This window comes from Stylophora pistillata, chromosome 7 (genome assembly GCF_964205215.1).
Source record: "Stylophora pistillata chromosome 7, jaStyPist1.2, whole genome shotgun sequence".
Taxonomy (NCBI): Eukaryota; Metazoa; Cnidaria; class Anthozoa; order Scleractinia; family Pocilloporidae; genus Stylophora; species Stylophora pistillata.
Genome location: NC_142525.1, coordinates 1,836,989 through 1,849,276, shown reverse-complemented (window position 1 = coordinate 1,849,276; position 12,288 = coordinate 1,836,989). Strand labels below are relative to the sequence as shown.

The 12,288-nt window shown below is 39.1% G+C and overlaps 2 protein-coding genes across 4 annotated transcripts; both read right to left on the bottom strand.

Moving 5' to 3' along the window:
* Positions 1-4,086: 4,086 nt before the first annotated feature.
* LOC148726098 (uncharacterized) lies at positions 4,087-5,241 on the bottom strand. Its single transcript, XM_088728994.1, has one exon. The coding sequence runs from the start codon at positions 4,877-4,879 to the stop codon at positions 4,178-4,180; it is 702 nt and encodes a 233-aa protein (XP_088585120.1). The 5' UTR covers positions 4,880-5,241; the 3' UTR covers positions 4,087-4,177.
* Positions 5,242-8,511: 3,270 nt separating this feature from the next.
* LOC148726097 (flavin-containing monooxygenase 5-like) lies at positions 8,512-12,285 on the bottom strand. 3 transcript variants are annotated; one of them, XM_088726624.1, is made up of 3 exons: positions 12,092-12,285; positions 11,686-11,872; positions 8,512-11,052 (listed from the first exon to the last, which is right to left on the bottom strand). In XM_088726624.1, exons 2-3 carry the CDS (start codon positions 11,862-11,864, stop codon positions 9,675-9,677), a joined length of 1,557 nt encoding a protein of 518 aa, XP_088582750.1. In that variant the 5' UTR covers positions 11,865-11,872; positions 12,092-12,285; the 3' UTR covers positions 8,512-9,674. The 3 variants fall into 3 exon arrangements, with proteins under 3 accessions (XP_088582750.1, XP_088582749.1, XP_088582751.1); XM_088726623.1 differs by having other exon boundaries at positions 11,686-12,285; XM_088726625.1 differs by lacking the exon at positions 12,092-12,285 and having other exon boundaries at positions 11,738-11,844.
* Between the last annotated feature and the right edge of the window lie 3 nt (positions 12,286-12,288).

Here is a 12,288-nt window from a genome sequence, read left to right as displayed (position 1 = left end):
TGCTACGCAGCTCGGCCAATCTCACTGCTTCGTAGCCCGAAAGGATTGTAAACAGGGAGAAAAAGAGAAACCTCTGGAGCCAGGGTAGCGAAGAGGAGGAGGGGGAGGAGAGAGGAAGAAACCAAACAATTTAAAGTAAAATCTTTTATTCCACCCGAGAGTTTTGATGTAAATGTAAATGATATGTCTCATTAAAATGCACAAAAAATAAAGAAATGACATTAGCATTCAATGTTTTATGAAGAGCCGCAAAGCTCATTTTTCTTAGTGTAAAACCGCATACATCCTTCATGCTTTAAAAGATGTCTGTATAATCGTCTCATATCATTACTAGCCTGGTGTAAATCTAGGGTGATATATCCAAATGGTCGTTGTGTGACCTCAAAATACACTTGCATAATATCTTGCCATGTCATCGGAAAAGCTTGCAACAATAAATTTTTAAGTCCTAGTTGATCACGCGGATTCTTAAAAGCGACCACGTAATGAGCATTCCTGGAAATACTTTTAGCGTATTTGCCTGGTGGAAACGTGTCTTGACACAAGTAAAGGACAGTAATGTTGCAGTGATGAGAATGTTTGGTGAAAAGATCCAACACCTCTTTCTCATTCCCTCCTTCTGTCATAAGATCATCCATCACCAACAATCCACCGTCTTTAGAAAACCATTGCTCTAACTGTTCTTCTCCGGATATACAGTCATGAAATTTTATTCCATGTCGTTGCATCTCGCGATATCCATCTTGCCAGACGCGATTCCACACTGATAATCTAAATACTTTTTATCTTTTACAATGAGTACTCATTTTCTGTAAGTATAAATACAAAGAAAGGCGCCTTATGACCTTCAAAGTAATTTAATACAAGAGAACAGGTGTTATTCTCCTGGTAATTATTAATGTCACGCAACGTAACGTAATTGGAAACGTTTTGGGGGTGCTTGAACATACGCGCGTTTAAAAAACCGCAACTGAAAGGACGACGTCGTTAAATTAGAGAAAGAAATCCCGCATTAAAACATGAGCGGATAGAAATGTAGGTTGGATACTCCCGCATCCGTCAGTTTGCATATTTCGGCTACCAGATGAGTAAACTTCATTACTTACGTGAAGACCAGAAAAGAAAAGTGAGGGTCCATACTGGCATGATTAAAAGAAAAACAAAACAAAACGCAACAACTTCTGATCCGGCCTACGTGCATTTTAAAAAAATAGGATAACCACTAACTGACGATTAGGAACGATACGCCGTTCATTCGTTTCTTCCTCACTTTCCTATTCTGCTAAACAAAAGAGAAAGTCAGCATCATGATGACTTTTGGTAAGTACATTTGCTGACAATCTCTTTCAGTAGAGCCAATTACGGGGCCTTTTTACGAATGGGCTTTGATGGTATATTGAGGCCAAGATCTTCACACATGTGCTGCAACATGGGTAGCCTCAAGATTTTCAAAGAGTCCTTTAGCGCCATTTCACAAAGATCGTACTGATCGTTGATCAGGGGATGGTCAAGTTGTATTGACGTGACAGTCTCCTTTGCCTCGCTAAAATTACTCTCCTCCTGAGCTGCTCGGATATCACTGTCATCAGCATCTCATTGGCGTACTAACGCACTCTGTCTTGAGAAGAAAGAGGTGATCTGGGTAGTTGTGAGGAATTCCGATGACTGGAAATTTCTTGTCGTGCACCATCGGTGCCCCGGGCACGCCGCATATCTCGAGCAACTACCTCAGCGTCAGGATTGTGGCCTGTCGTCTGCCCTATCCGAAATTTAGACAGAAGGTACGACTTTTGTTTTTCGTTGAATCTGTTAGCCTTCTTTATTACTCTGAGAGCCCAGCCTTCTTTCAGGGAAACACGAGAATCTTCCTTTCCCACAGTATACTGGGTATAACGACGCACTATCCTTTGCCCTTTGTAGTAAATCTGAGATTGAAGTGTAAAAGTGTTATTGTGTGGTTATCAGACCTTGAGTGAAGTTTTTGTTTTTTTTCAGCCTTTGGTATATTTATGACAGCCCATTTAGGGTCTCATGTGGTGCGTATTTGCTGGGATCGGACGTCGGTTGTGATAAATAGAAATAATTCGCATTGGTACACTGAAATGCTTGTACAGAATGCTGTTCTCCCCCTACATTCTCAGGAATTATTGATCAATATATACATATTATCTCTATATATATATGAAAAACAACCATTGAATTGTTTAAGAGTCATTCAACAAACTGAGCAAGAGATATCATAGTTTTCCTACAGCTGAGGTCGTAATTTGCATAATGGTGATCGATGTAACAACCGTATGTACATTTTCGACACTGATTTTATTTTCTTTCTGCTCTCACGCAACTCTGAATGCATGATTTCCCTTTCACCTAATATCTTGTGGCATAATAGCTAAAAATTTCCAAACTTAAAGTTGATTTCAAAACCTTTTTCTTACCAGGAGAATAACACCTGTTCTCTTGTATTAAATTACTTTGAAGGTCATAAGGCGCCTTTCTTTGTATTTATACTTACACAAAATGAGTTCTCATTGTAAAAGATAAAAAGTATTTAGATTATCAGTGTGGAATCAAGTCTTAAGGAGCTTCTTTCGAATGTGTCTTTTGCATTACTTGAATGTGAGAAGGTGGTAATGTAATGTGTGCTTCACTTGCAGATTTTTCAGCCCAAAAATGTTTTGGAGAACCTTATCAAACATCTTGCAAAATTTTTGACCTGTCTCTCTACATTTTACAAGCTATAAGTCACTACAACGGAGAACGAATTTAATTTGGATATTTAACAACTCAGTATGGTTAAATTAGTTATTTGTTTACACACTTTGCATAATTTTGCTCCCTCAGGTCACGAACACTTCTGACATTTTCGAAAGGAAGCAATGCGATTCAGAGCATCAAAAATTGCACAGTGAATGGAAATAGCATTGTTTGACGAATATATTGTTAAAAATCCAAAGTGTCAGGTAACAGCTACATTTTTTTCGCGCGAAATATCACCTGTTTTCAACGCCATTTTGCGTAGTCTGTAAGGATGTTCTTTCAAGGGCTTAAGTGATCCCAAAATTGATGTGCCCGAAAAATTATACTCACCAGAATTGAATAAGAATAGCTTTCCTTACAACGTGTGAAGTTTGACTGATTTTATTTTAAGCCTTGAGCGGAGCTTGGTTTTCGCACTTAATTTTTGACTGTGCGACATGCGGAGCCTGAACTCAGGTAACCTGAAACCGCGTTTTCAGATATTCGTAAATTTATGAAAAGCTAAGAATCGCTGGAACTTAAAAACATGATTTTTGAAAAGGGTTTACTGAAAGGTTTCTTTGGGCGAAATATGAGCAGTTCACCAAAATGGTTAAAAGAGGTTCAACAAAATGAGCAAGAGATATCATAGTTTTAAAACTTAAAGTTGATTTCAAAACCTTTTTCTACCTGGCAGGAATAATTAGATTAGCGTTTGTTTACACAACATATGTCTTTGCTCGCCCAGGACACAAACATTTGTGGTATTTTCAAAAGGAAGCGTTCCGATTCAAAGCTTCAAATTTTACTCATGTATTGAATAATGACATTTTATTACGAATGTCTAGTTAAAAATTTAAAAAATTATGTACCAGGTATACTTTTATCGCGTTAAATTTTACCTATTTTTCGCCCCATGTACAGCACCTTTTGAGGGTGTTGCTTAAGGGACAAAAAAAAAAATCACAATATAGCTGTGTACGGAAAAATTAACATAACACAAATGAATGGGAAGACTTTTTCTTAAAACGTGTGAAGTTTGGTGTTAACTGAATTCATTTTAAGCCTTCAACGGAGCTTGGGTTTTGCAGTGAATTTTGGACAATTTGCCAGGCGGAAAACCGCACTAAACCGCGTTTTCAAATTTTCGCAAATTTCTGAAAAATTAACACTCGTCGGAACTTTTAAACTTGATTTTTGAAAACAGTTTACCAAAGGGTATCGTTGAGCTAAGTATGAGCAATTCGCCAAAATGGTCGCTGACGGACGATTCTCGATCCTTACAGGCAGCCATTCTTAAAAAATGTAATCCACCATTCTGCACATCCTTGCGTCAAACGTCCCACCATGCTTCAATTCTTTGGTTTGCTGTAGATTTCCCATACATGAAACTTTTATCACCTGCAAAGTCGTCACTCATGGACCGCCGAAAGAAACGCTAAATAGCTGCCAGGTTCCTGTTCTCAGATCCCCTATCTCCACGTACAATCCTTGCCGTACCTCCTAACTGTCTTGCATAGTCTAAGAAATATTGAGCTACTATACGAGGGTCGTTGTTCGAAGATGCAACCTCCAGCCATAGAATCCTTTGACTAAAGCCATCAATTGCACCATGAATGCAGAATCCAAACGGTTTTAGTTTGTCGTAGCCGTCAATGTGCCATAAGTAATTTGGTCCTTTACACCTGTAAATTCGTCGTCGTAGTCTATGCTGTGACCTATGCTCCACCCCTTCAGGATCAAAAACCCTCAAAACATGTCGAACGACTTCCCTCGTAGTAACAAGACCATGCTGATTGATGAGTCTCTGATGCATTGCTCTATATCCGAGAAGGCTTCCACTCCCCTTGAGTTCCTCCTCGACTGCTTCTACCACCGCATTCAAATTACTTCGACGCCGACGTCTTGTACATCCCAACCGTCTGAGTATTCTTGTCAATTGTCTTAACGAGATCCCGATACCATGTACACTTACGAGAAATAATGCAATTTCAGGTGCAGTAAGCCCAAGATTGAAGTAGTCCTTGATTATCTCGTCGCGCATTACTGCATTGTTCCTTATTGCCGGAGAGTAAGATGGAAGCACTGCCAGCGATGTAGAGCTCACCGAAATGAAAGTGAAAACGCCGAAAAACTTCATAGCTATACTGTAAAGCCAAGGCAAAACAGACTGCCTATTGTTTATAGGAGTCTACGTTATTTTCAAATAAAACAACCTGGCCGGCTGATGCACCAGGCAGCTAAGTCGCAAGAAAGTAGCAGGAAAGTCGCAGCTAGGTCGCAAGAAAGTAGCAAGAAAGTCGCAGCTAAGTCGCGAGAAAGTCGCAGCTAAGTCGCGAGAAAGTCGCAGCTAAGTCGCAAGAAAGTAGCAAGAAAGTCGCAGCTAAGTAGCAAGAAAGTCGCAGCTAAGTCGCAAGAAAGTAGCAAGAAAGTCGCAGCTAAGTCACAAGAAAGTAGCAAGAAAGTTGCAGCTAAGTCGCAAGAAAGCAGCAGCTAAGTCGCAAGTGAAAAAAAAAGAGAGAGGAAAGTGTATGTCCCTTTGAAGCCACCGTACTTTGAAGCCACCGTAGTATTCTCCAAATAACAATAACCACTATATACACCCGCTCTTTCTTCTTGTTATTTTAAAAAAAATGCTTACTCCTCTGAAATAGAACTGAAAACTTTCGTCCCCGCTTCAAGACGGTCTCAATGTGGTCATTTGTCAACCGTCAAAACATAGACGATTTCTACCGCCGGCCTTTCCGCAAACCCATAGTTCTAAAAAAGGGGTTACCTCGAAAAGCGTTGTCCGACAAACAGACGCTTGAATATATATGTATCTTATTAAACGTTTTGTTGTGTTGTATTGCTGAGTATTCCAACGAGTTGTGCTGTACTTTGAAAATATACGGCGAACACTCATAGGAAAGTGAAACCATGCATTTCTGACCAAACACTAGGAGGCCTAACCAGTATTGTGCCGTATTTAGAAAAACACGACACAACTCGTAAAAATACTCAGCAATACTAGGCAACAGAACTTTTAATAAGAGAATTATTATCTAACATGCCAAATTGCTATTTCAGTGCGGGGGAATGTCTTACTGGTACTCTGGAGTACAAATACCGCGAGATATTTTAATTTACTTGTTTTGAGCGTTGTTTGTACTCTGCAAAGCACATTTGGATAGATATGTTATCAAATGTTTTGTTGTGTAGTATCGCGGAGTATTTTTTCGAGTTTTGCCGTATTTTGACGCGGAGCTCGTAGGTCAAGTCAAAATACAATAGCGAGTAAAAATACTCAGGGATACTACACAACAAAATGTTTAATGAGTTATTTTTTAATCCAACACGCCAAACGGTTTTTTCAGTGAGGGTGAATTTCGCGGGTATTTATTTTCGGGAAATGCGTGACATAGTTTCCTCAATAAATGATGAAACTTGTCGTCGAACTGCTTTTCTTCGTTTGATTTATCTAATAAACTTAGATCAATATTCGCCAGCCATTCCGACTCTTCGTCATCAGGAAAATAATTTAAATCGTTCGCCATTTGTTTTTTCGTAACTTCAATCCAACTCGTCGCTTACCCGATGCGAGGAAACCTGTCCAACCGCTTCTCTCGTTTTGGGCGTTATTTATACTCTACGAAGCACCGTTAGATAGTAAGGTAAAAGAAAAACTCCGAAGAAGTCGAAATCGGACTTAACTCAGATATTTTTCGGGGTTGTTGTATCTTTATTGACGGATAAAGGTAATGTACTCATCTTTAGGGAATTTGCTGAAAACAATCTAATTATTCCAGAAACGTTTTCATGTTGCCTTTTCAAAAACAAATGTTGTGGTCGGTAGTAATACATTTTCAACAGAAATCAATTCAGCAGGGTTCCAAGTAGCAGAAATTCGTTCAAGTGTTGAAAACTCTGGGTTTGTGCTTTTAAGCTGAATAAAGGCTACATCAAGGAGGCACGCGAGGAATACGCAAAACTGCAGCGTGTTTGTTCAGTGTATGCATCAGGAATTGTGTATACTCTGAGTAACGGATCCTACTTCCCCGGAGTTTCTTTGTGAAGAGATCAACGAAGTAGTGATAAATAGTTTAACGGAAAACAAAGAACAAACACGATATGTATTGATTTTGGGCTAACTGCCGGTCTGAGCGGGACTGTTGTGCGGGAGGTCGAGGGTTCAAGCCCCGGCCGGACCAACACTCAAGGTCTTAAAAAAACAACTGAGGAGAATGTGCTATCTTTCTATAACATCAAGAAATGTATAGACATTCTAGTCCTCTAGGATAAGGACGAACAAACCGTAGGTCCCGTCTACTGCATCTATTAATTGGTTAATTTGGTTAGGCAGGGGACGTTAAAGAACCCACTCACGAGATTACTGTGATGTGGTCTGGCCTGTTTACTGGGAATTGGGGAGAGGGGGCATCTGTTACATTCGCCTTTAATCGATTGTAAGCTGCTTAGCAGTCTGGTAAAGTCCCCCGCAAAGTGTCATAAAGTGCCATGAGCTCAGGATATGAGCGCTATATAAATAAAAGTTATTATTATTATTATTCTCAGAAAAAAAAACTGAAAAAATAATGTGCAAGTGGCTGTGAGTTAGAAATCGCAAAAGGAGAGAACTCAAATATGTATCGAGTGCGAATGTCGAACTAACAAGATAAAATAAGAAGCACCAAAAAACACCGGAGAACATCAAGACGAGATAGGAAGTGTGGCTAGTACCTTCACCTCAACAACTGGTACTTCGAAGGACAACCACAGACCCGAATTTTACGTATATTATTGAAGAACTACTCATTTTATTTCGTCTTCCCATATGAAGTTACAATATGGTAAAGGATTGATTAACTTCTCAGTATTTTTTACACGTGTGGTGAAACTAAAAGAAGAAAATTACAATGTACAGGATAAGGAAAAGCGGCAAGACTAATTACAAAAGAAAATGAAAGGAAAACAAAACGGAATACAATAGACTGAGACTTACATCTGAAGTTGTCTTAGAGCCGTAAAGAAACTCCAACGTTGCGTAACTCGAACAGACAAAACGTTACTAAAATACTCTGATGTGACTCCTTCGATCCCCTAACTGCAACTCCGAAATAATAAGGGGGGCTTTCTCTAATAAGGCTATCCTTGTAAACCGGTTCAAACAGGAACGACTAGCTACGTAAGCGATTCAATCTGTGAACAATATCACACGAAAAACATAGGGGTAAGCTCGATAATGAAACAAAATAGAACTCCTGCTCCTTTAAATCACAACGAAGGTAATTGCGTAATCAGTCCTTTGTTTCAATGTTCATTACGCTGTCACTGAAAGATTACGTCAAGAATTCGACATTTTCCGCGAGTAATCTAATATTTTAAAATAATTTGAATATATCAACAAAGTTGAAATGGTAAATTGGCCACCGTTACGATTTTAATATTTTGAAAACTTTGTTCGGTTTAATTAATTTCTTCGTCGGTAACCTCTATTTAATAGAGAGGCACAAGTCTCTTAAATACACTGACATTCTGGAAAAATAACTTCTATTTGTTAAAGGATTTTAAAACAGCACATATTTTGCTAGATTTAATTAGTTGGTATAAGAAAAAATTAAGCGCTGACAGCTCACGAGTTTCGTCATTATTGAGCAAAGTCATTTTTCTGACTTCGAATCGAAACAAAATTTCTTCATCACTCTTCATATGATCCTTACTATCACTGAAACATTACGTGTATGATTCAACATTTTTTAGGAGTGATACAATACTTTAAAAAACGTTGTTCGGTTTAATAATAATAGTTAATCTTTATTGAGGATGCCAACATCACAAAAAAGTGGTTTACAGAGGGGTCCTCTAAAGGTAACTACATAAAATATAATTGCTTAAGAATAAAAAGAAAAAAATACATATCGAAAAATATGAAGATAAAACTACATTAATTTGAAAATTAACATGCGAAAAACGAAACTAATTAAAATAGTGCTTTCTTGATACCAGGCTTAAGGTGGGCACATCTCTTAGGGAAAGGGGTAAGGCATTCAAAGCGTTCGCTGCAAAATTTATTGTTATCCAGACCCCCCATCTTCTGTGTGCGAATGATTTGCGGATATCTCGCTTGGATCGCGTATTATAGTTATGATAGTTGCTGTTAAAAGAGTAGTGAAAAGTGTGCATAAAAAGGTTATTAACTACCTTAATTTGTGGGCCTGTTTAACTACCTTAAACATAAAAATACCACGATGCTCCGCTCTCCACCTTTCTAGAGGTTTCCAATTGAGCTTTGAAAGTGCATCGCTCGCGGAAGCAGTGGGGAGGAAGATCTAAAATGATTCGCGCAGCCTTGTTGTGAAGGATCTGTACCTCCGCCATAAGTGTAGTGTTGCCCCGGTCTCCTCATATAATATCGCCGTAGTCAAAAAGGGGCAGAACAAAAGAATTAAAAAAAGTTATCCTTGCGCTTAGAGGGAGACACGACTTGATGCGCCGCAAAAGGCCTAGCTTCTTGTTTATCTTATTACGCATGTGCTCAACATGATCCTCCTAAGTAAGATTCTGATTGATAATTTAGTTAATTTCTTCGTCGGTAACCGCTATTTACTAAAGTGGCTCAATTCTCGGTCGCTCATCTGCTTGTTCCCTATTTTCTTGTTGAAAAAAAAAAAGAAGAAAAACCAAAGAAAGAAAAAAAAAGAGTATAAAATCTAACAGACAAGAAGAGTGGAAAAAATGTCATGGTAACCCTTTGAATCCAAGAGTGACCAGCATCTAATTTCTCCTTACAATATCATCCCTGGATCACACATCAAGGTCCTGAGAATTAAGGAAATGATCACCACCTGGAGAAGCTCTTGATCATTAAACAAATTCTCCTTGTCAATACTTTAGGAAATGTATAGAGAACAGTAGGGAGAATATGCATGTTGATGTTAGGGTGTGAAGTTTCTGGTTTAACAAAATTTAAGAATGATAAAGGTTACAATGAACATTACCAACACAAGGAAAGTGATGGTTCCATAATACATGAGTGGGGTGATGGAAACAGAGCGTATAACTTCTTTAGCCTTGCTCCACTTGTGTGGACCCTGCAGTCTCCACTGAGCTGGCCCACAATAACCTATAATCAAATTCCAAGCCAAGGAGGGGTGTCTCCATAGCTGCAGCCTTGCAATGAAATAAGACGCTATCTCGTCAATGTAAGGAATGGGGTCTTGTTGAATGGTGTGTCTTGCTGAGGCATAGTAGATGCTCTCACTTCTTTGCTGGTCTTGCTTCACGTTGTGGAACATTTTCTCTATTGAAGGGAGTTTGATGGTTCCTTTACACAGCTCTGAAAACCATTGAGCTTGGATTTCAGAAACTGACAGTAGACCACCAGAAGCTGGCTGCATAAAACCTACGAATGCTAATGAGGCTCCAATTTCTGGAGCAAAAACATTTTTGAAGAGCTTCATTTTGTTGGTGCTTTCCTCCAAAACTTGAGCTTTAACTTTGTCATCTAAAAATGGCAGATCAATATGATACCCAGTACAACAGACTATAACATCAGATGCTGTTTTTGTCCCATCGGTAAAAGTAACATTGTTTCCATCTAATGCTGCAATGGCAGGTTTCACTTCAATGTTCCTCCTCTGAAAGTGATGAATTAGCGTGGGGCTTACAGTGGGCTGGGTTTGACTAGCTTTCATTTTGGGGTTTAAATTCCAGTGCCAAGGGCTTCCCACCACACTTAGAACTATCAACTGAAAGACAAAATTTGACAAACTCCATGAAAGCCAAAAGAACAGACGACAGGCATAATGATCAGTTGGGTGACCATGGACGTAGTTGGGTATAATCCATGCACCAGATCTTGTTGAAATACAGATGGGTTTTTTCCTTCCCAATTCTGCCACATTGACTGCAACATCTACAGCACTATTTCCAATACCAACAACCACAATCTTCTTTCCCATGACCTCATTGCTGATTGCATCTTTATAGTCAACACTATGGAGTATTCTGCCTGTGAATGTTTCCTGACCATCAAAGTGAGGCATGTTTGGTTTGGCATGATGCCCAGTTGCTATGGTAACACACTTGACAAAGGTTTCCTTAGAACCAACTTGATGCATTCCTGCACTGTCCACTTTCACCCATGTTATTTTCCATCTCTTAGGGAGCTGCGCAATGGGAACCACCTTCGTTTTGAAACTAATATGTTCTCTGATACCAAAATGTCCAGCATAGTTGTTGATATACTCTGCCATGTGCGAGTGGTGAGGATAATCAGGAATGTCGTCAGGAAACGGGAAGTCAGAGAAGCAGTAGTTGTGTTTTGAGACATTTCTGTGGAACAAAGATTCTGAGTTTAGCATTCAGTGACTCATGTGAGTACGAGATATGCCGGTAATTAAACTTTAAACTGAAGCCTGGGTGCACGGAAAAAAATGCCCCAAGTCACTGGACCCTTTCACTCCTGAGATCTGATTGTTAATTCTCCCGTACAGCTGCTGTACAATTCCTTGTAAATGAGAAATGAAAATTTGTTGTTGGATCAAGACAACTTCTACCTGAAAAGTTTGTGTATTCTCATTACCTGTTTGTTGGATAATGTATAGATGTTCTAGGGAGAAGTCACATGTTAATCACTTCAAGGAATTACAGGGTAGGTTACAATAGACTGCTTTGAGTTCAACATGAGAAGTGAGTTGAGCACTACAAGAGAAATTCCATTTCTACAAGCAACCATGTATTATTTTGTTTATCATATGAACATCATAGACCTTTACTGATGAGAAAAGATGACATTGTCGATGAATGAACCTGACAAGTGACATTTCAGCAGCAGATTGGCGATGCCAAACCCACATAAAAAGTTATTGAAATTTTATACAGGTGAAGTTACAGTTTTTTTCAGGAATGGAGATCTTTTTAAACACAGCAGTTTGTACAACAAGTAATGTTATTTTTCCTACATACATATGAGTGAACCGCATAACTCCATATCCATGCTCTGTAAAATGCCACAGACCTCCAATATGGTCAATCTGTTCAAAAACAATGATTTTGAATTTGTCATCCAACAGACATTTTGCTGCAGCTATCCCAGAAATCCCTGCTCCAATAACTGCAACATCATAGTCTAAATGAAAGCTCATCTATTAACCTTAAAAATTAAATAAAAATATAGTGATAAATCAAGTAACATTGAAGTGATCAGGGAAGAAAAATAGGTCTACTGTATTGCTTCAAACAAGAGCCTGAGCTCTGATGGGCACCCTTCCCTGAATAAGCGCCCACCCCCTAGGGCACAGTATTTAAACTAGTGCTCCTCTTGCACCCCTCTCCAATCTCTCTTTCTTAAATTGTAGGAATACATGGAAACCTTGCTTTGTAACTGCTGCCTGCTTAGCTTATGTTGTAGAGCACCAGATTGCTGTGCGGGAGAGTGAGGGTTCCAGCCCCAGACCGGACCACACTCAGGGTCTTAAAATGCTTGAGGAGAATGTGCTTCCTTGCTATGACATCTGCAAATGATTAGACACTCTAGCTGTTGATGCGCGTCATTTGCGTGACGGCGCT

What these genes read in the sequence shown, in the direction of transcription:
- LOC148726097 (XM_088726623.1), bottom strand. Translation starts at nt 11,864, where the DNA reads ATGAGCTTTCATTTAGACTATGATGTTGCAGTTATTGGAGCAGGGATT. An exon ending in GTTATGCGGTTCACTCATAT is followed by an intron (nt 11,053 to 11,685) that starts GTATGTAGGAAA and finishes TTTGTTCCACAG; the next exon opens with AAATGTCTCAAAACACAACT.
- LOC148726098 (XM_088728994.1), bottom strand. Translation starts at nt 4,879, where the DNA reads ATGAAGTTTTTCGGCGTTTTCACTTTCATTTCGGTGAGCTCTACATCG.